General features: G+C 55.7%; 1 protein-coding gene across 3 annotated transcripts; it reads right to left on the bottom strand.

Moving 5' to 3' along the window:
• Positions 1-24: 24 nt before the first annotated feature.
• Positions 25-23,835, bottom strand: cramp1 (cramped chromatin regulator homolog 1). 3 transcript variants are annotated; one of them, XM_060068341.1, is made up of 20 exons: positions 23,484-23,835; positions 21,652-22,025; positions 19,390-19,589; positions 17,470-17,623; positions 14,695-14,778; positions 14,528-14,576; positions 14,288-14,373; positions 12,925-13,048; positions 12,306-12,387; positions 11,132-12,046; positions 10,755-10,929; positions 10,451-10,623; positions 7,051-7,125; positions 6,509-6,590; positions 6,210-6,302; positions 5,456-5,634; positions 3,567-3,738; positions 2,995-3,162; positions 2,128-2,267; positions 25-1,504 (listed from the first exon to the last, which is right to left on the bottom strand). In XM_060068341.1, the coding sequence occupies exons 2-20, from the start codon at positions 22,022-22,024 to the stop codon at positions 1,388-1,390; spliced, it is 3,441 nt and encodes a 1,146-aa protein (XP_059924324.1). In that variant the 5' UTR covers position 22,025; positions 23,484-23,835; the 3' UTR covers positions 25-1,387. The 3 variants fall into 3 exon arrangements, with proteins under 3 accessions (XP_059924324.1, XP_059924314.1, XP_059924305.1); XM_060068331.1 differs by lacking the exon at positions 23,484-23,835 and adding an exon at positions 22,385-22,590 and having other exon boundaries at positions 19,390-19,583; XM_060068322.1 differs by lacking the exon at positions 23,484-23,835 and adding an exon at positions 22,385-22,589.
• Positions 23,836-23,855: the final 20 nt, after the last annotated feature.

Below are 23,855 nucleotides of genomic sequence, written 5' to 3'. Positions count from 1 at the left end.
AGGCTAGACACAACGGTAGACATGTTGTTTAGAACCATTTTATACAGAATAAAAACTTTTTACAAACTGAACAAACTTTGCTTTTTGGAGGTCATCTTAATTTAAAACATAACCTTTCTGAAATTGTTAATAAATAATTCAAATAATTTACATTATGTTACAAAAGCGCAGTGAATACTGGAATCGTTATTTACAATTCAACATCGGAGCAACCGAACGCATGGACAGACCAGTCCTTTGATAGAACCAGGAATCTAAAACTCTGAACTCCGATTTCCCTTTAAACTTCTTTACACTCAGAACAGAAAAGGGCCCGAAACCGAACCTCCAAGCTGCGAGACACTTCACATTTCACCGTCTAGAAGTTACAAATTCAAAAAAGGGCTGAACAGTGCTTTGAAAAACTCCCTTTGACAAAAACAACGTTTTGAAAGTGAACATATTGGCAAAGATGATGAACTAAAGTTAACTTGCACTGGCTCATGCTGGTTAGGTGAAATCCATCTGACTGCAAGTATGTTAGACATACGAGGGAAGGTCCAGTCCCACTACACTCCAGATATCAAAATACAAACATTTCTTTAGCTCTATCCCAGAACTGAGACTGCATCAGATCGCAATCGAACCGTTCACCGGCTCTGGAGCGGAGTGCTAGCCTTGATGAGGCTCTACTTCCTGTCCGTCCGTCATATTCTTCCCCAGTCCGGTCCGAGTTCTGAGCTGTGATACGATGACACAAACCCACAGGGTGGAGGAGGATGTTTCCTCAGCGCAGACATCCAGTCCTCTCCAAACATCGGTTCAGCTGGGGAACTGAACAAAGACCAAATCTCTCCTGGAGACGTTCCGTTTCTCCTCCCGACGTGGGGGTGTGTTGTGGGCGTGGCACCGATGGTCAACATTCAGAGCGCTGGAGGGCCGAAGGCCGTCGCTGGTCCCCGCTGGCCTGATCAGCCAATAGGGGGGAGGCACTTCACTGGAGCTGGAGACCTTCCCCAAACATCTCTCTGCTGTCCCTCACCTCCTGTGGTTCAGCAGGTGGCTATTATGGTCTGTAGGACCTTTAAAACTGAAGAATAGCTGATGGTATGTTGGCTTGTTACCAGGGAACCGGGTGGTGATGTGACCTTCAGAGTGACGATGGTACAGAAGAGGTCTGATGAAGAGCTCAACAGGTCTGGCGTCGGCGTTCTCTTAAAGGGCGTCTTCACCTCCGAAGGAGACTTCAGGGAAACCAAACGGCGTCCCCTCCTCGCTGGTCGCCTCAGAACCACGCCGGGGCAGAGGCGGTGAGGGGGGGCTCTGACTGCCGACTGGGAGAGGGGAGGAGGAGAGGGGGGGCTGCTTGGTTCTCAGGGTGGAGGAGGTGGAGGGTGGAGGGTGGTTCTCAGGGTGGAGGAGGGAGCGAGGGCTCCGTCACGGCCAGCTCCTGGGCGAGGTCGTTGAAGCGGGCGATGTAGTCCACACTGCTCTCGCTCATCATGCAGGCCAGCTGGCTGTCCATCTGTCACACAGCAGACATCACACTAGCATCACACCAGCATCACACCAGCATCACACCAGCATCACACTAGCATCACACCAGCATCACACCAGCATCACACCAGCATCACACCAGCATCACACTAGCATCACACTAGCATCACACTAGCATCACACCAGCATCACACCAGCATCACACCAGCATCACACCAGCATCACACCAGCATCACACCAGCATCACACTAGCATCACACCAGCATCACACCAGCATCACACCAGCATCACACCAGCATCACACCAACATCACACCGGCATCACACCGGCATCACACCAGCATCACACCAGCATCACACCAGCATCACACCAGCATCACACCAGCATCACACCGACATCACACCAGCATCACACCAGCATCACACCAGCATCACACCGACATCACACCGACATCACACCGACATCACACCGGCATCACACCGGCATCACACCAGCATCACACCAGCATCACACCAGCATCACACCGACATCACACCAACATCACACCGGCATCACACCGGCATCACACCGGCATCACACCAGCATCACACCAGCATCACACCAGCATCACACCAGCATCACACCAGCATCACACCAGCATCACACCCTCACCTCGGCCACGTCCGGGAGGCCCCGGGACTGGAAGGAGTCGTGGGAGTTGCAGTCCAGGAGGCTGGGCCCCAGCAGGGCCGTCCCGCTGGAGGGCCCGGAGGGGCACGGCCGGCGGCCCTTATCAGGAGACACCAGGCTGGCTGGGGGGCAGAGAGGGGAGCTGGTACTGGGGGAGGAGCTGGGGGGGGGCTGGTACCAGGAGGGGGGAGGAGCTGGGGGGGGGGGCTGGTACCAGGAGGGGGGAGGAGCTGGGGGGGGGGGCTGGTACCAGGAGGGGGGAGGAGCTGGGAGGGGGGAGGAGCTGGGGGGGGGGGGAGCTGGGGGCTGGTACCAGGAGGGGGGAGCGTCTGGGGGGGGGGGGGCTGGTACCAGGAGGGGGGAGGAGCTGGGGGGGGCTGGTACCAGGAGGGGGGAGGAGCTGGAGGGGGGAGGAGCAGGGAGGGGGGGAGGGTCTGGGAGGGTGGAGGAGCTGGGAGGGGGGGAGGAGCTTGGAGGGGGGGAGGGTCTGGGAGGGGGGGAGGAGCTGGGAGGGGGGGAGGGTCTGGGAGGGGGGGAGGAGCTGGAGGGGGGAGGAGCAGGGAGGGGGGGAGGGTCTGAGAGGGGGGAGGAGCTGGGAGGGGGGGAGGAGCTGGGAGGGGGGGAGGGTCTGGGAGGGGGGGGGGTCTGGTACCAGGAGGGGGCTCTGGGAGGCACCAGTCTACCCAGTATGATGCAGTCCTGCTCATTTCATAGTGAGCTCACTTTGTTCGATTTTATTGAACGAAGAAAAACTAATAAAACTGAAATCATGATACACCTCACGTTCTGTCATAACCGATTCCATCGAGAGGGACACACACACACACACACACACACACACAGACTCACAGAGCAGGCAGCCCAGCGTGGAGTCGGAGGAGTCGCTGGGGTACCACTGGGGGTCGTGGCTGGGCGAGGGGATCCAGCCGTGGGAGGGGCTCCCGGGGGGCGACGCCGCCAGCAGCTTGGAGCCGTTACTGGAGCCCAGCTTGGTGGAGGACAGGGCGGAGTCCTCACCTGGGGGGGGGGGGGGGGCACGGAGCACGCACTCAACACCTGCACCACAGAACCCAGGGGGTCCCCACAGAACCCAGGGGGTCCCCAACAGAACCCAGGGGGTCCCCACAGAACCCAGGGGGTCCCCAACAGAACCCTGGGGGTCCCCACAGAACCCAGGGGGTCCCCAACAGAACCCAGGGGGTCCCCACAGAACCCAGGCAGGGTTCTAGACTGCAGCCGGTCTGGACGCTACATGTTGTTCATCCCCATCACCGTTGGACTCAGGGCTACAGCAGTGTGTGTGTGTGTGTGTGTGTGTGTGTGTGTGTGTGTGTGTGTGTGTGTGTGTGTGTGTGTGTGTGTGTGTGTGTGTGTGTGTGTGTGTGTGTGTGTGTGTGTGTGTGTGTGTGTGTGTGTCCTACCGAAGTGGGAGGAGTTGATGGCCAGCTCGATGATGGAGTCGCTGATGTGGGCGTGGCCGTCCCCCGGCGGCATGCTCTCCTCGGGGGGGCCGGGGAGGGAGATGTCCAGGAGGGAGGCCACGCTGGGCGGGGGCAGGACGGGGTCCCGGCCCCTGGGCGGAGGGGGCCCGCTCTGCAGGGACAGGGGGGTTAGAGGGGGCGGCTCCACCCTACGGCCCCCAGTAGAACCTGGGGCCGGGCGCTCTGAGGTAGAATCTACCACCACCTCAAACCAAACCACATTCATCTATTTATTTTCTATAAATGACTAATATATATATATTTTTTAAGTTTTGATTTTATTTGAAGATTAAAGGTGCGTTTACACCAAAAGACACATTTGTCGCCCGTTCACGTTGTCGCCCAAGCGTTGTAGCGTGACAAATCATAAACTGTCGCTGTGCAAGTTTTGTCCGGCGAATTTGCTGCGGTTCACCCCGGACTGCACTGCAGGGAACGGTTGAGCGCTGATTGGCTGTTACGTTGCACCTGTCACTCAGTGGCCAAGCTGTTGAGCGTTGATTGGCTGTTACGTTGCACCTGTCACTCAGTGGCCACGCTGTTGAGCGCTGATTGGCTGTTACGTTGCACCTGTCACTCAGTGGCCACGCTGTTGAACGCTGATTGGCTGTTACGTTGCACCTGTCACTCAGTGGCCACGCTGTTGAACGCTGATTGGCTGTCATCACACGAATGTCGCGGCAAAGTTGACATATTTCAACTCGAGCAAATTTGTCGCGCTACAAATCCTCGTGAACGCGCTCGCCTGTGCCGGGCGAAAGTGGGGCTCGACAAATCAAAACTTGTCGCCGGTTTTCTCTAGTGAATAATTCGCCCGAGTCGCGTCTCTAGGTTCACTATGTATTGGATCGTGTCGCCCCTTCGCGTTTGGTGTGAACGCACCATAACAATAATCAAGAAAAGCTCAATTTGGTTTCTACAGACTTTAGGGCAAACTCTAAACACTCACTTTTTTCGGCGCCTGCTGCCATGTTGACATTTTACGACGAATTATGATTAAAAATCGATGAATCGCCCAGCTTCACCTACAGGTACGACCTAGTACACTGGGTCCCCCCCAGCTTCACCTACAGGTACGACCTAGTACACTGGGTCCCCCCCAGCCTCACTACAGGTACGACCTAGTACACTGGGTCCCCCCCAGCCTCACTACAGGTACGACCTAGTACACTGGGTCGCCCCCCAGCCTCACTACAGGTACGACCGTACACTGGGTCCCCCCCAGCCTCACTACAGGTACGACCTAGTACACTGGGTCCCCCCCAGCCTCACTACAGGTACGACCTAGTACACTGGGTCCCCCCCAGCCTCACTACAGGTACGACCTAGTACACTGGGTCCCCCCCAGCCTCACTACAGGTACGACCGTACACTGGGTCCCCCCCAGCTTCACCTACAGGTACGACCTAGTACACTGGGTCGCCCCCCAGCCTCACTACAGGTACGACCTAGTACACTGGGTCGCCCCCCAGCCTCACTACAGGTACGACCTAGTACACTGGGTCCCCCCCAGCCTCACTACAGGTACGACCTAGTACACTGGGTCCCCCCCAGCCTCACTACAGGTACGACCTAGTACACTGGGTCCCCCCCAGCCTCACTACAGGTACGACCTAGTACACTGGGTCCCCCCCAGCCTCACTACAGGTACGACCTAGTACACTGGGTCCCCCCCAGCCTCACTACAGGTACGACCTAGTACACTGGGTCCCCCCCAGCCTCACTACAGGTACGACCTAGTACACTGGGTCCCCCCCAGCCTCACTACAGGTACGACCGTACACTGGGTCGCTGTGGGCCCGGCGGCCTGGGGCCCGGGGCAACCCTACCTCGGGGCCGTTGTGCTGCAGCAGGCCGGGGTCCGGGCGGAGGTCCGGGCGGAGGTCCCCGTCCCCGTCGCCCCCGGCCGCGGGGTCCAGCAGGGCGTGGCCCCCCAGGTCCGAGGACCCCTCCCTGGAGGGGCTGGCCGGGATGATGCCTGCAGACTTGGCTGCCAGGTCGATCGCACCTGAGAAATGAAGCGCAGAATATTAACAATAATGATAATAATAATGATAATAATAATGATAATAATGTAGCAAATCATTGGGATGAATGTAATGTATGAACACATGAGGTGTGGTTCCATGTATGAACACATGAGGTGTGGTTCCAGTATGATGCATGAACACATGAGGTGTGGTTCCATGTATGAACACATGAGGTGTGGTTCCATGTATGAACACATGAGGTGTGGTTCCAGTATGATGCATGAACACATGAGGTGTGGTTCCATGAGTGTGTGAACACATGAGGTGTGGTTCCATGAGTGTGTGAACACATGAGGTGTGGTTCCAGTATGAACACATGAGGTGTGGTTCCAGTATGATGTATGAACACATGAGGTGTGGTTCCAGTATGATGCATGAACACATGAGGTGTGGTTCCAGTATGAACACATGAGGTGTGGTTCCAGTATGATGTATGAACACATGAGGTGTGGTTCCATGAGTGTGTGAACACATGAGGTGTGGTTCCATGAGTGTGTGAACACATGAGGTGTGGTTCCATGTATGAACACATGAGGGTTCATGCTGCTCGTACGCGAGAGGCTGGGGTTGGCGGGAGACGCTTTGGAGGGGAGGGGGCGGGACGTGGGGGCCAGGCGCGTCTGGATTGGCCGGAAGGAGCCGGTTCCTGTAGGAAGAAACAGGAAGTGAGGTTGAGCCAAGGAAGGAAGGAAGCAAGAAGGAAAGAAGGATGAAAAGAAGAAAGAAACGGTAAAACAAACCAACAAACAAACCAACCAACAAACAAACAAAGGATAGAGAAGAAAACAGACGGCCAGCCGGAGCTTCAGGTGCTACCGGTCTGAGCCCAGCAGGAAGCCCCGCCCCCTGTACCTGCGGCGGGGGAGTTGGACAGGATGGAGAAGGAGCAGACGTGGGGGGGTGTGTCCCCGGTGGTCCGCGGCAGCAGGGTCCTCTGAGGACACAGAGAGACGTTGTACAAAGTTAAGTTAAGTCAAGTTATCCTTTATTCATCCCTTTTAGGGGGAATTCTTCTCTGCTTTGGACCCATGCGGGGATGGAGAGAGGAGACCACAGGTAGGGGGGGAACATGGAGCTGTAACGGGCACTGCTCTCCTGGTGCCAGCGGGATCACATTTTAATCTTTGAGGCTGACATTATGAGTGAACACTCTTCTTTACAGCGGAGGGCGTGTCCCAGCTGACCCGTCCTGAGCCTGCTCAGAGCGGAGGGCGTGTCCCAGCTGACCCGTCCTGAGCCTGCTCAGAGCGGAGGGCGTGTCCCAGCTGACCTGTCCTGAGCCTGCTCAGAGCGGAGGGCGTGTCCCAGCTGACCCGTCCTGAGCCTGCTCAGAGCGGAGGGCGTGTCCCAGCTGACCCGTCCTGAGCCTGCTCAGAGCGGAGGGCGTGTCTCACCTGAACCACCAGGGGCTTGCGGAGCTGTCTGCTGCGGGGCTTCTTCTGCTTGGCCAGGAACAGATCGGACTGCATCTGGAGCGGGGAGACACCGTCAGCCTTCAGCCGACTACAGGACAGTACCACTACAGTACCACTACGGGACGGTACCACTACAGGACAGTACCACTACAGTACCACTACAGGACAGTACCACTACAGGACAGTACCACTACAGTACCACTACAGGACAGTACCACAGGACAGTACCACTACAGGACAGTACCACTACGGTACCACTACAGTACCACTACAGTACCACTACGGGACGGTACCACTACGGGACAGTACCACTACAGTACCACTACGGGACAGTACCACTACAGGACAGTACCACTACAGGACAGTACCACTACAGGACAGTACCACTACGGGACAGTACCATTACAGGACAGTACCACTACAGGACAGTACCACTACGGGACAGTACCACTACAGGACAGTACCACTACAGTACCACTACGGGACAGTACCACTACAGGACAGTACCTCTACAGGACGGTACCTCTACAGTACCACTACGGGACAGTACCACTACAGGACAGTACCACTACGGGACAGTACCACTACAGGACAGTACCACTACAGGACGGTACCACTACAGGACAGTACCACTACGGGACAGTACCACTACGGGACAGTACCACTACGGGACAGTACCTCTACAGTACCACTACAGGACAGTACCACTACAGGACAGTACCACTACGGGACGGTACCACTACAGTACCACTACAGTACCACTACAGTACCACTACGGGACAGTACCACTACGGGACAGTACCACTACGGGACAGTACCACTACGGGACAGTACCACTACGGGACAGTACCACTACAGGACAGTACCACTACGGGACAGTACCACTACAGTACCACTACGGGACAGTACCACTACAGGACAGTACCACTACAGGACAGTACCTCTACAGTACCACTACAGGACAGTACCACTACAGGACAGTACCACTACGGGACAGTACCACTACAGTACCACTACAGTACCACTACGGGACAGTACCACTACAGGACAGTACCACTACAGTACCACTACAGGACGGTACCACTACGGGACAGTACCACTACGGGACAGTACCACTACGGGACAGTACCACTACAGTACCACTACGGGACGGTACCACTACGGGACGGTACCACTACGGGACAGTACCTCTACAGGACGGTACCACTACAGTACCACTACAGTACCACTACGGGACAGTACCACTACAGTACCACTACAGTACCACTACGGGACAGTACCACTACAGGACAGTACCACTACAGTACCACTACGGGACAGTACCACTACAGGACAGTACCACTACAGTACCACTACAGGACAGTACCACTACAGGACAGTACCACTACAGGACAGTACCACTACAGGACAGTACCACTACAGGACAGTACCACTACGGGACAGTACCACTACAGGACAGTACCACTACAGGACAGTACCACTACGGGACGGTACCACTACGGGACAGTACCACTACAGTACCACTACGGGACAGTACCACTACGGGACGGTACCACTACAGGACAGTACCACTACGGGACAGTACCACTACAGTACCACTACAGGACAGTACCACTACGGGACAGTACCACTACAGGACAGTACCACTACAGGACAGTACCACTACGGGACAGTACCACTACGGGACAGTACCACTACGGGACAGTACCACTACAGTACCACTACGGGACAGTACCACTACAGTACCACTACGGGACAGTACCACTACAGTACCACTACGGGACAGTACCACTACAGTACCACTACGGGACAGTACCACTACGGGACAGTACCACTACGGGACAGTACCACTACGGGACGGTACCACTACGGGACAGTACCACTACAGGACAGTACCACTACAGTACCACTACAGTACCACTACGGGACAGTACCACTACAGTACCACTACAGTACCACTACGGGACAGTACCACTACGGGACAGTACCACTACGGGACAGTACCACTACGGGACAGTACCACTACAGTACCACTACGGGACAGTACCACTACAGTACCACTACAGTACCACTACGGGACAGTACCACTACGGGACAGTACCACTACAGGACAGTACCACTACAGTACAGTACCACTACAGTACCACTACGGGACAGTACCACTACAGGACAGTACCTCTACAGGACGGTACCTCTACAGTACCACTACGGGACAGTACCACTACAGGACAGTACCACTACGGGACAGTACCACTACAGGACAGTACCACTACGGGACAGTACCACTACAGTACCACTACAGGACAGTACCTCTACAGGACGGTACCTCTACGGTACCACTACGGGACAGTACCACTACAGGACAGTACCACTACGGGACAGTACCACTACAGTACCACTACGGGACAGTACCACTACGGGACAGTACCACTACAGTACCACTACGGGACAGTACCACTACAGTACCACTACGGGACAGTACCACTACAGTACCACTACAGGACAGTACCACTACGGGACAGTACCACTACAGTACCACTACGGGACAGTACCACTACAGTACCACTACGGGACAGTACCACTACGGGACAGTACCACTACGGGACAGTACCACTACGGGACGGTACCACTACGGGACAGTACCACTACAGGACAGTACCACTACAGTACCACTACAGTACCACTACGGGACAGTACCACTACAGTACCACTACAGTACCACTACGGGACAGTACCACTACGGGACAGTACCACTACGGGACAGTACCACTACGGGACAGTACCACTACAGTACCACTACGGGACAGTACCACTACAGTACCACTACAGTACCACTACGGGACAGTACCACTACGGGACAGTACCACTACAGGACAGTACCACTACAGTACAGTACCTCTACGGTACCACTACGGGACAGTACCACTACAGGACAGTACCTCTACAGGACGGTACCTCTACAGTACCACTACGGGACAGTACCACTACAGGACAGTACCACTACGGGACAGTACCACTACAGGACAGTACCACTACAGGACGGTACCACTACAGGACAGTACCACTACAGTACCACTACGGGACAGTACCACTACAGGACAGTACCACTACGGGACAGTACCACTACAGTACCACTACGGGACAGTACCACTACGGGACAGTACCACTACAGGTCAGCCACCCAGTCACACCGGAGCGTTCATCAGTCCACAACGTTATCAATAGGGTTCGGATCACTGAAAGCTTTTATCTGCTCACAGACATTTGATATTTTAATTATTAATTCTAATTATTGCTATGCATGTAAAACAAACTGAATCCATCTGAGGACTTGAGGGGTGGGGGAACAGGGTGCTTCTGGGGGGGGGGGGGTCCTTACGCTGATGGAGTCCAGCTGCTGTCTGAAGGCCAGCTGCGCCTCCTTGTTGGGGGAGAACATGCGCGAGTGTCGGGAGCTGTTGGGCGGCAGCGTGGTGGGGATGGCGAACACGCCGCCCTCCAGGTCCCCGCCCGGCGCCGCGCCCAGCAGGGAGCGGGGCAGGTGGCGCCCCCCTGTGGAGGGAGAGAGCAGCACGGGGATAATGACGCGTGGAGCATCTCATGGACGGGGGCAGCGTGCGCCTCAGGTAGGGCTGCTCGGTTACGGGACAAATCATAATCAGGGGGGGGGGGGCGTGACCTACCGGCGGCGGCGTTGGGCAGGAGGGCCTTGGGCCCCCGCAGGGAGGGGGGCTGGCGGCCACAGCCCGGGCTGCGGACGGCGGGGGCGGGGCCCTTCCCCGGGGGGGTGAGGGCCCCGCTCTGCTCCTCCTGGGGCAGCTTGAGGGGCGACGGGGCGCTGGAGCCCTGCTCTGGAGCCTGGGGGGGGGGGGCAGACAACACAGGACAGGGGTCAGAGCCAACCCAGTATCCCCCAGTACCCCCCAGTACAACAGTACCAGTACCCCCCAGTACCACCCAGTACAACAGTACCAGTACCCCCCAGTACCACCCAGTACAACAGTACCAGTACCCCCCAGTACCACCCAGTACAACAGTACCAGTACCCCCCAGTACGTACCAGCGGCTTGGGGTTGACCTCGGTGGAAACCAGCCTCAGCAGGCAGCGCAGCACCCGGTTGGCGCTGGGGGGGCGTGGCTGAGGGGCGGGGGGGCCGGCGGGGGCGGGGTCAGGGGGGGGCGGGGCCGGCTGCCACTCGTACTCCAGCTGCAGCTTGCTGGGCCGCCCCAGCATCAAGTAGAGCTCCGCCAGCGTCACGCCGTCCGCGCCCCCCACGCTCCAGCCCCCCTCCCGGATGGCCTCCGCCAGCCGCTCCTTCTCCTCCAGCGCGCTGGGGGGCCGCGGGGCCCCGCCCTCCTCGCCGCGGGCCCCCGGGGGCTTGGGGTCCGGGGAGGGGGCGGCGGTGGCGGCGGCGGCGGGCGTGTCCTCCACGCCGCCGCAGGGGCGCCTCTCCGGACCGGGCGAGGGGGCCCCCGGGGGCCCGCCGCCCGCCTCCTCGGGGGGGGCGGCCCCGGCGTCGGGCCCCTCCCCGTTCCCCGCCTCCACCTTGGGCCCCGAGCTCGTCTGGGAGGGGGGAGGAGCCCCGGGGGGCGGGGCCTTCCTCTCCTCCCCCCCCGGCTCGGCCGGCGGGTCGTAGGCGGGCGGGGGCTCGACCCGCCGGGGGTCGGCCCCCCGCCCGGCCCGGGGCCCCCCGCGGGGCAGCGGGGCGGGGCCGTGGATGCCCAGGATCTGGGCGGTCTGCAGGTCCTTGGGCCCGGGGCGTGCCCCCCCCCCGGGCCGCGCCCGGCCGCTCTCCTGCCAGTGCACGGTGCACGAGGCCTTGGAGTGCACCACGCGGGCCACGCCCGGCAGCGCCGTCACCGTGCTGCACTCCGCCGGGTACAGGAACAGCTCCTCCGCCCGGGGCCGGCCCGGGGGGGGGGGCCCGGGGCCCGCGGGGCCCTCCAGAGCCTCCCGCTCCCGCAGACTCTTCAGCTAGGGGCGGGGTCAAGGAGTGGAAACACAGAGGGGGGGCGAGGGGGTACGTGATGCCCGGCCCTGGCCAGGACTTTAAGAGATCATTGGAAAGGTTAACCTTCTCAAAAACAGATTCTATCTAAACCTTCGGATAGGACCAGGAATAGTAAACCTTTAGACTGGTGCCGGCTCCTTTAATCACCCTCGTCTCTCCTTTTGTAACCTCAGCCCCCCCAGCTCCCCCCCTGGCCGTGGAGCGGTACGGGCGTGAGGATACGATGCGCTCGTCGTGGAAGGCCCACTTGTGCTTCAGGTACTCGATGAGGCTGGCCACCGTGCGGTGGAGCTCCACCATCATCCTGGGGGAGGGAGAGGGCAGGTTTAGAGCGCAGTCCAGACACGCAGGCAGCTCAATGGGCTATAATATAATATATATAATATAACATATGGAACCATGCACAATTTTTGCAGGTAGAATGTATATTGTATATACATCGAACACCAACAGCAAAGAGTCCGTTTAAAAGTACATAAAAAAATAAACATATCAAGACAATGTGCATTAACTGCAGAAAGCCTCTGACAGGTTAGGGACACCGCAGGAGAGACAAGACCCCCGGCCGGTACTACGGCCCAGGGACCTACACTGAGGGGCCCCCCACCCGGAACACACCCAGTCTAAGGCCTGATACACGGGGGGTCTTGTTACACTAACTTCACCGTCTCCATCGTCAGAGATCGGCGAGGTTTCTGCTTTCTAAACTCGAGACTCTGTGGTTGTGGAGCAGCATCACATGTGAGCGGTCAAACAGTTCAATGTGCCTTCTTCTGCGCTCCTCGTGTGGGTTGGTAATGAGTAACGGGTCTGTATGCTAGAGCCCCCCCCCGGCGCTGACCTGAGGCGCGGGTTGTGGGCCAGGCTCTGCACGCGGGCCCAGGAGTGGTTGGTGCGCGGCTGCAGCTCGACGGCCACCTTCAGGGGGAGGCGGGCGGGCCTCTGGTCCTCCTCCTCACTCATCCCTGGGGGGGGGGGGACAGCATGAGGCTCAATACACTCCATACACTCTGCCACACATTACAGAGCACCTTTTATGCTTTTTCGACTTTTGTGACCTATAAACGTTGTTATAATGATGTAGAGTCATGTTTAACCATACTAAAGTGTACATGCATTTAGACGTATTCTGGGGTGGCTGTACAGAGCGTTAAACAATAGGGACGTCGGTCGCCATTCACTTTTTTTCAACAGATTTTCCATGCATGGTAATGCTGCAACATGCTCTTCCGGAAGGTAACCAATCACAACAGAGTGGGGTTGGCAGGAGGGGGGCGAGGGGGCGGAGAAGGACGAAGCCGAGTGTTGACGGAGAATGCTGAAAGCGCCCAGATGAGAGGACGAGTTTCCCGAAAATCAACTTTGTTTTTTGTGCTGTGATTCGTGTCAGGTTGCTCTATAGGAGTCATTAATAAGAAATTAAGACCAGAAAAGTAGTATAATAGGAGATCTTTAAAGAGCAAGCAACACTCAATACACTCAATAGGAGATAGAAAGATCTGGAAACATTCACCAACTAGCGAGATTCTTTGCGTCAGTAAATACTATTATTGTCAGGCCGACGCAGAAGTTATTTAGGGGAAGCGAGCCGAGGTAGTGTCCTACAGGGGGCGCTACAGCGGAGGGCATCCCCTCTGCTGTTGTTCCTGGTTCCTCTGAACATCCATAACATTACAACCGGAGCTCCGACGGTAAACCCAGACGGCCAGACCCCAGGACAGAGACCAGGACACCAGAGAAAGGCTGTGACGCCCTGGGATCTCTGCTGACCTCCATCCCCATGACGAACCCAGGCTGACATGCATCGCCCTTTTCAGACGGATGGATGGTTTCTCCCTGGAGCACGGACAGACCACCGCTCGTCCCAGGAAGTGATCAAATAGGGGGGGCTTTTATGGTGGCATTGTCCGTCCCCACCATTCGGTGCTCAATGCTGTGAAAAGGTTTCACTCCCTCCCTTTACACCACAGTCCCGTCACTACGACCACCCAGTCTCTGGTCCCTGCACCTGCTCAGCAGTCCTTTACACACACAGCCTGCACCCTGCTGCACTGACACGGGAGAACACCATGCTGGGATGTCCTCGCACATCTCTCTCATCGTCTACCAGTGGAACCCAGGAACCGTCACCAAGGGCGGGGGGGGGGGGGGCTGAGGAAGGGTTAGGGTGGGGGGGAGGAGTTTCAACGCGTCCTCATGCTCACCGTCTGGGTCACACAGCTTCTTCAGGGCCCGGCACATGGGGGCTTTGATCCGCAGGTTCCTTCCCTTGGAGCGCACCGTGGTGGCCCTACTCAGAGACACAGGGGCCGTTACTGGGGGACACACACACACACACACACACACACACACACACACACACACACACACACACACACACACACACACACACACACACACACACACACACACACACACACACACACACACACACACACACTTACCCATGCTGGATGAGCTCGTTGAGCTTCGTGACATTCTTATCGTCCATGACTGTGGGGGAGAGAGAAGAGAAGGAGAGCAGTGTGAATAACAAGGCGTGCTTCAGGACCGATCCCAGTGCCCAGCAGCGTGACGCTCTTCTGTCTCCACTAGAGGCGGTTCCACTCACGTCCTCCTACTTTCTTGCGCAGCTCGGCGTAGCAGATGAGTCCGTACAGCTCCTGGGACGACTTCTTCAGCACCCGGGTGTACACTGCACAGAGGACACACGCTACAGCTCATCACCACGCACGCTGCAGCTCATCACCACGCACGCTGCAGCTCATCACCACGCTGCAGCTCATCACCACGCTACAGCTCATCACCACGCTGCAGCTCATCACCACGCTGCAGCTCATCACCACGCACGCTGCAGCTCATCACCGCACGCTACAGCTCATCACCGCACGCTACAGCTCATCACCACGCTACAGCTCATCACCACGCTACAGCTCATCACCACGCTACAGCTCATCACCACGCTGCAGCTCATCACCACGCACGCTACAGCTCATCACCACGCACGCTGCAGCTCATCACCGCACGCTGCAGCTCATCACCACGCTGCAGCTCATCACCACGCTGCAGCTCATCACCACGCTACAGCTCATCACCACGCACGCTGCAGCTCATCACCACGCTACAGCTCATCACCACGCTACAGCTCATCACCACGCTGCAGCTCATCACCACGCTACAGCTCATCACCACGCACGCTGCAGCTCATCACCACGCACGCTGCAGCTCATCACCACGCTGCAGCTCATCACCACGCACGCTGCAGCTCATCACCGCACGCTGCAGCTCATCACCACGCTGCAGCTCATCACCACGCTGCAGCTCATCACCGCACGCTACAGCTCATCACCACGCTGCAGCTCATCACCGCACGCTACAGCTCATCACCACGCTGCAGCTCATCACCACGCACGCTACAGCTCATCACCACGCACGCTGCAGCTCATCACCACGCTGCAGCTCATCACCACGCACGCTGCAGCTCATCACCACGCACGCTGCAGCTCATCACCACGCTACAGCTCATCACCACGCTACAGCTCATCACCACGCTACAGCTCATCACCACGCTGCAGCTCATCACCGCACGCTGCAGCTCATCACCACGCTACAGCTCATCACCACGCTGCAGCTCATCACCGCACGCTGCAGCTCATCACCGCACGCTGCAGCTCATCACCACGCTACAGCTCATCACCGCACGCTACAGCTCATCACCGCACGCTGCAGCTCATCACCACGCTACAGCTCATCACCACGCTGCAGCTCATCACCACGCACGCTGCAGCTCATCACCACGCACGCTGCAGCTCATCACCGCACGCTACAGCTCATCACCACGCACGCTACAGCTCATCACCACGCTGCAGCTCATCACCACGCTACAGCTCATCACCGCACGCTACAGCTCATCACCACGCTGCAGCTCATCACCGCACGCTACAGCTCATCACCGCACGCTACAGCTCATCACCGCACGCTACAGCTCATCACCGCACGCTACAGCTCATCACCACGCTACAGCTCATCACCACGCACGCTGCAGCTCATCACCACGCTGCAGCTCATCACCACGCACGCTGCAGCTCATCACCGCACGCTACAGCTCATCACCACGCACGCTGCAGCTCATCACCACGCTACAGCTCATCACCACGCTGCAGCTCATCACCGCACGCTGCAGCTCATCACCACGCACGCTGCAGCTCATCACCACGCTACAGCTCATCACCACGCTACAGCTCATCACCACGCACGCTGCAGCTCATCACCACGCTGCAGCTCATCACCGCACGCTACAGCTCATCACCGCACGCTACAGCTCATCACCACGCACGCTGCAGCTCATCACCGCACGCTGCAGCTCATCACCACGCACGCTGCAGCTCATCACCACGCTGCAGCTCATCACCACGCTGCAGCTCATCACCACGCTGCAGCTCATCACCACGCTACAGCTCATCACCACGCTACAGCTCATCACCACGCACGCTGCAGCTCATCACCACGCTGCAGCTCATCACCACGCACGCTGCAGCTCATCACCGCGCTACAGCTCATCACCACGCACGCTGCAGCTCATCACCGCACGCTACAGCTCATCACCGCACGCTGCAGCTCATCACCACGCTGCAGCTCATCACCACGCTGCAGCTCATCACCGCACGCTGCAGCTCATCACCGCACGCTGCAGCTCATCACCACGCTACAGCTCATCACCGCACGCTGCAGCTCATCACCACGCTGCAGCTCATCACCACGCTGCAGCTCATCACCACGCTGCAGCTCATCACCACGCACGCTACAGCTCATCACCGCGCTACAGCTCATCACCACGCTGCAGCTCATCACCACGCACGCTGCAGCTCATCACCACGCTACAGCTCATCACCGCACGCTACAGCTCATCACCGCACGCTACAGCTCATCACCACGCTACAGCTCATCACCACGCACGCTACAGCTCATCACCGCACGCTACAGCTCATCACCACGCACTGCCCTGGTGCAGAGGACCCACGGTGAGACGGTCAACAGTCCAGGTCCCGGTCTGTACATCGCTCTTTAACTCGGTCATAACGCTCTGCACAAGGCACACGTTCCCATGACCCCCCCCCCCCCCCCCCCCCCCCAGAACACTGCAGCACCCCCTGCTGGGGGGACTAGACTGGACGGAGTTCTTTCTGTCACATGCTTTCTGTCTCACTAATGTCCAATCACAATGATCCCAGTGGAGTGGATCCCAAAGAGTTATAGATATAAGGGGGGGGGGGGGGGCGAAGCAGAGTCTAGGTGAACGCTGATGTCTGAACCCCGACATTCAGGGGGGAGACTGGGGTCTCTGGGGGAGTGGGGGCCCTGGAGCCTCTGGGGGTCGACCACTCACCGTTGGCGAAGTCGATGTGTTTGGAGATCTTGTGCCAGGTGCGGTAGTAGAAGTGGCGAACCTGCTCCTTGTTCTTCACCATGTTGGCCGGCTTGCCCCTCTTCTTGTACTTCATGGCGATGTTGTTCTGGATGGCCTCAAAGTCCTTCCCATGCTGGGGGAGGAGGGAGGAGGGAGGAGGGAGGAGGGAGGAGGGAGGAGGGAGGAGGGAGGAGGGAGGAGGGAGGAGGGAGGAGGCGTCACACAGGCTGCCTCAAAGACTTTGGTTTGGCCATCGTCTTGAAACCAAGACAATAGAATTCCCTTAAGACTGGGCAGCAGGAGTCAAAAATACACAGAAAAGATCCAATATGTTGTGAAATATTAACACAGATATGTTGAGAGAATAGCATGTGGGACAATTTACTGTAAGGCAAGAAAGACTCATCTCCAGTGTTTTAGTCTTCTTCAATAATAATCCCCTCGAACAAGCAGCCTACCGCGTACAGCCCCTAAAGAAGCAGCCTACCGTTCAGCCTGTAAGGAAGCAGCCTACCGTACAGCCTCTAAAGAAGCAGCCTACCGTACAGCCCCTAAAGAAGCAGCCTACCGTACAGCCCCTAAAGAAGCAGCCTACCGTACAGCCCCTAAAGAAGCAGCCTACCGTACAGCCCCTAAAGAAGCAGCCTACCGCGTACAGCCCCTAAAGAAGCAGCCTACCGCGTACAGCCCCTAAAGAAGCAGCCTACCGTACAGCCCCTAAAGAAGCAGCCTACCGTACAGCCCCTAAAGAAGCAGCCTACCGTACAGCCCCTAAAGAAGCAGCCTACCGTACAGCCTGTAAGGAAGCAGCCTACCGTACAGCCCCTAAAGAAGCAGCCTACCGTACAGCCTCTAAAGAAGCAGCCTACCGTACAGCCCCTAAAGAAGCAGCCTACCGTACAGCCCCTAAAGAAGCAGCCTACCATACAGCCTGTAAGGAAGCAGCCTACCGTAGAGCCCCTAAAGAAGCAGCCTACCGTACAGCCTCTAAAGAAGCAGCCTACCGTACAGCCCCTAAAGAAGCGGCCTACCGTACAGCCCCTAAAGAAGCCGCCTACCATACAGCCTGTAAGGAAGCAGCCTACGGTAGAGCCCCTAAAGAAGCAGCTTACCTTACTGCCCCTAAAGAAGCAGCTTACCTTACTGCCCCTAAAGAAGCAGCCTACCGTACAGCCCCTAAAGAAGCAGCCTACCGTACAGCCCCTAAAGAAGCAGCCTACCGTACAGCCCCTAAAGAAGCAGCCTACCGTACAGCCCCTAAAGAAGCAGCCTACCATACAGCCTGTAAGGAAGCAGCCTACCGTACAGCCTCTAAAGAAGCAGCCTACCTCGTACAGGCTCTAGAGAAGCAGCCTACCGTACAGCCTCTAAAGAAGCAGCCTACCGTACAGCCTCTAAAGAAGCAGCCTACCGTACAGCCCCTAAAGAAGCAGCCTACCGTACAGCCCCTAAAGAAGCAGCCTACCGTACAGCCCCTAAAGAAGCAGCCTACCGTACAAGCCCTAAAGAAGCAGCCTACCGTACAGCCCCTAAAGAAGCAGCCTACCGTACAGCCCCTAAAGAAGCAGCCTACCGTACAGCCCCTAAAGAAGCAGCCTACCTCGTACAGCCCCTAAAGAAGCAGCCTACCGTACAGCCCCTAAAGAAGCAGCCTACCGTACAGCCCCTAAAGAAGCAGCCTACCGTACAGCCCCTAAAGAAGCAGCCTACCGTACAGCCCCTAAAGAAGCAGCCTACCGTACAGCCCCTAAAGAAGCAGCCTACCGTACAGCCTCTAAAGAAGCAGCCTACCGTACAGACCCTAAAGAAGCAGCCTACCGTACAGCCCCTAAAGAAGCAGCCTACCGTACAGCCCCTAAAGAAGCAGCCTACCGTACAGCCCCTAAAGAAGCAGCCTACCTCGTACAGCCCCTCGAAGAAGCTGTTCTTGTCCTCTGCGCTCCAGGACTCCCACTGGCGCCGGGCCCTCTTCTGGTTCCCCGCCTGCTCCTCTTTGTCGGCCGGGCCCCGGGACGCCTTCGACACCCCCCCGGCCGCGGCCCCCGCAGCCGAGCCGGACGGCCCCGAGGCGCCCTGGGAGGAGGAGCCACCCTCTGCACCTTGGAGGGAGGGGACCACACACACACACACACACACACACACACACACACACACACACACACACACACACACACACACACACACACACACACACACACACACACACACACACACACACACACACACACACACACACACACACACAATGCGAAAAATGATATGAAACGCAGTTTGAAAATGACACATTTGAGACCTGTTTCCTCTCGTCTAGGAAGGCCATGTCTGAACGACAACCTGACCGAGAGACACAGCAGTAAAGACACAGCCAGAACCATCAGGGTGCACACGGACAGATCTCGCCTGCGCCCATCAACTCTGCCAGAGGTTCGAGAAGGGAGATGGAAGCAATCATGGGGCTTCTTCAGCCTGGTCCAAAAGCGTGCACCGATCCAAAACAACTTGAAACAAGGAGGCCCTCGAAGAGCCAAACCACAGCCCACAACCCCAGCAGACGGCAGCAGACGAGCCAGCGATAAGCCGTTCACAACATGAACCTTTACAACACTAGCGATGCAAAACGCATGAAACAACACCTTGACGTGCAGCCGTTGACCCCTCTGTTGACCCCCTAAGTCCACCTTCCTACCACCAGAATCAGGTCAGCCTTCCTCCCTCACTTCTGGAATAACTTGACCCAAACTGCCGTGGGGAACCGCAGAATCCCCCAACAGCACCACCAGAGACCAAACTGAATTAGGATGAAGAAACTGGCGTGCACAGTCCAGGGAAGCTAGTTATCATGAAGCTAGTTAGACGTAGACTAGTTAAGTAGCATCACAGCAGAGCAGCATGGAGCTAGTTAGATGGATTAGTTCAGTAGTATCAGAGGAGAGCAGCATGGAGCTAGTTAGATGGATTAGTTCAGTAGCATCACAGCAGAGCAGCATGGAGCTAGTTAGATGGATTAGTTCAGTAGCATCACAGCAGAGCAGCATGAAGCTAGTTAGATGGATTAGTTCCAACAAACTTCAAAAGCAACGTTGTGAGAGAAAAATCTTGTTCTAAGGTCTGCCGGTAAACGTTTTCCTTTACAAGTAAGGAAGATGCAAAAGAAAGTGCATGGCAATATTTATATTTGGTTATATTTATATATGAGAGAGCGGGGTTACACGTTTGACCTATATTTGAGTCCTAATATTATGATATTATTTACAGAACAGCACGAAGCCACTGGTCCTGTGTGGTGACTAGACTGGTCTTCAGGGACACTATCGGCATGAATTATACTGTGTCCCTAATCTGCGACACTTGTGTTCGGTAATAAAGCTAGTTACAATGGTCAATGAGAGCCAGTAAGAGCGCTTTGACTGCCAAGACAGTAAAACACACTACCACTAATACTTAACTTCATTGCCAGAAGTTGTTTTACTTAATGACTACACACAGCACAGTGGTTTAGGGTCACATAGCTGTCAGGGCTACTCACCAAACACAAGTTACTTAGTAGTAGATGACTGATCCTTGAGATGGTTTTCCATCCCAAAATGTGTCAGTATAAAATGAACCAGCTATGTCTATGGTCTGATGGATAGACGGGCGCATTGCATTCAGAGAGGATGGGGAAGACATCATCTGGACTATGGTGGTGTTCTTAAACCCTACAAAGACTACATTTCTACAAAGTATACAACCACAAGAATGCGTTTCTTGCATTACAAAATAATAAGCAAAATGTTGACAATTCGTATCAAATCTTTGACATTCCCTGCAGTAGTTAGTCTCCCAAATGCATGCAAGTTATTGTATATGACAATGCATTGGCACTTTCTAAGAGGATTTTATATTTGTGCAAAAAGCGAGCTGGCAGATGCACAAATCGTACAAAGGTTAAATTCAGTTCGAAAGTTTCCCTCCCTGTCCTATACATATTGATATAGAAAATGGTCTTTAACTGGGAACCAATTCAAGCAGACAATAGTTCTCTCAACAACCCGCCGACGCAGGGAGTACTCGACCACCGACAATTGCAGCAAATCGCAGTCTGCGATACACGTAATTCTCTACGTAATAACCGGGGAATGAACCCTAAATCCAAGATTAACAAGTGATCACCGGTCTTACCTCTGGACCTAGACCCACCGGGCCCGTCGCCGGCCGGGCCGACCGAGTCCTTCCGGATTCGCTTGCTCGGAGGACGAACGCTGGATCGGAGAAAATGATGCTGGTCGTGACTCGGGGGAGTGGGTTCAGTGGAGGTTAGGGGCGGTGGTGCCGAGCCGGGTCCGGGCTCGGTCAGCACCGGGCCGGGGGGCACCGGGCCGGGGAGCCCCGGGCTGCCTGCGGTTGATGGATGAAGGCTCTCCGCTCCGTCTCCCTTTGTATCGCGATCCTCGCTCCCCGTCTCCCCGTCCTCCTCCTCCTCACAACCTTCTGGCTTTCGGGACGAATTCCTCCGTCCATCGACACCGATCCCCTCCCTGGAGCCCAATGTCATTCTAATAAAACACAATAAAAGAAGTAATGTCACATTAAAAGGAGAAGAGTGCGCTAAATTAACTTCTAAAGACGACGTTGTCTCCACTCAACATGGCCGCCGCTGTTTGTTTCAAATCCCTCTCCATCCCAACACAACACCCCGTACACATTAGTCCTTACTACCTGGTTATTAAGAGTTAAATACAGAGTACAACCCGCCCGCTGTGTTCGGCTGGTTGTCCTCATGTTGGAATCTATGACATTTGTACAGAAATTCAACTAAATTCAAATGCAGCGCCTTTGGGTTTAGCGCCTTGAGAGACGACGACGAGCCTGAGCTCCGAGCTTTAGATAAAGGGCTTCTTCTGGAGCAGGTTACCCGGTCTCAGGCTCCTCGGTGGCGGACGAGCTCTTCTTTCTCTTCACCATGGATCCGACGGGTTTGATGGGCAAAACGGGATCAAATCGAGCATAATCGGGACCGCGACGGTGTGGTGGTTCTCCTGTTCCCCGAGCGACTGGCGGGGCAGCGCCTCGTCAGGACATCCCTCACCGAGGAGCCAGGCTCTGCACAACTACTACTAACTTACACTCCGGGTATCAAACACTCTCCGATACCAGGTTTTCACTTGGAAAATACACTCGATTTGATTTGGGGGGAATAAAACCTGGACCTGGTGGTTTATTGTAATTATAAAGACTATCTGGTCCGCATGTGAACCGTTTGTTTTATTGCACGTCATTCAGCACTTCACACGGAGTGTGGTCTCACCATCAAACCGCACTACCTCCAGGGTTCAGACCAAACTAAACATTATACTGGACATAGGTTAATAGTGTATCCTGTCTCAGCAAGGGAACCCAGCGCACTGTCACTACACGGTGCAGTACTTTAATCAGACTTAAGGATGTAATGCTGAACTGATACTCATGATAGACTAGTTTGAGATCTAACTTAACGTGGAGCCAACTGGTATCGAGCCTTGGCTGAATTGAGTCCTTAACAGACTTTTGAAAAACTAAGGTCACATAAATTCATCTAAATACTACTAATGTCTGATCTCTATATCTATGTGGATTTTTGGAGACACCACAATTATTTGATGGTTTGACCACTTAAAATGAATTACAAGTCCAACTGCAAAGCTACCAACCATTGGAGGAGTTTCATATGCATGTTAATAATGAAATAAGGGCATGTTTCTGGGTATAATGTACAGTTATCCAGCCCGAGGTACATAACTAGAAGCACAACCATAACTATGAACACAACCATAACTAGAAGCACAACCATAACTAGAAACACAACCATAACTAGAAACACAACCATATATTCTGCATTAACCCAGCCCTGCCTCTTGAGTCAGCTCCTCCACATGTCACCGTTACTCATCATAAAGTGTATGAATATACATCTATGAATACATCTCACAGCAAGGAGGAACTGTAAGACAAAGTACAAAGGTAGAAAACCTTACCTTTCTGCTCGTCTGTGTGACTGACAGTCGTCTGTGTGACTGGCAGTCGTCTGTATGACTGACAGGCGTCGGTTTGAGTAACACTCGGTATGAGAGACACTCGTCTTAACATAAGTTCTCTAAACGCTCCGTGGTAGCTCGCGCCTCACTGACAGTTCCCGCACCTCTGCACGCGGTTCAGCACGCCCTCGCCAACTCAAAAACAAACCCCACGATTTGTCAGAAAGGAGATTGACAGGACAGCCTTCCAATCGCCGAGTAGAGAGGGAATTCGCATGCGGCCAATTGTTTCCCTCCTCGCACGTTGCGATTATCAATAGATAGATATTTCACCGAATATTACAATGTATGTTTTATAGTTCATAAACAAAT

This window comes from Gadus macrocephalus, chromosome 2 (assembly GCF_031168955.1).
Source record: "Gadus macrocephalus chromosome 2, ASM3116895v1".
NCBI classification, from domain to species: domain Eukaryota; kingdom Metazoa; phylum Chordata; class Actinopteri; order Gadiformes; family Gadidae; genus Gadus; species Gadus macrocephalus.
Note: the sequence above shows the minus strand (reverse complement) of the source record. Positions and strands in the feature narration are given on the sequence as shown.

Excerpts from the sequence above, each read along its gene's own strand:
- cramp1 (XM_060068322.1), bottom strand. The coding sequence starts at position 22,434 with ATGGTGAAGAGAAAGAAGAGCTCGTCCGCCACCGAGGAGCCTGAGACC. Across the intron at positions 12,047-12,305 it reads CCTTCCACGACGAGCGCATC|CTGAAGAGTCTGCGGGAGCG; the intron begins GTATCCTCACGC and ends CCCCGCCCCTAG. Across the intron at positions 3,739-5,455 it reads TGCAGCACAACGGCCCCGAG|AGCGGGCCCCCTCCGCCCAG; the intron begins GTAGGGTTGCCC and ends CTGTCCCTGCAG.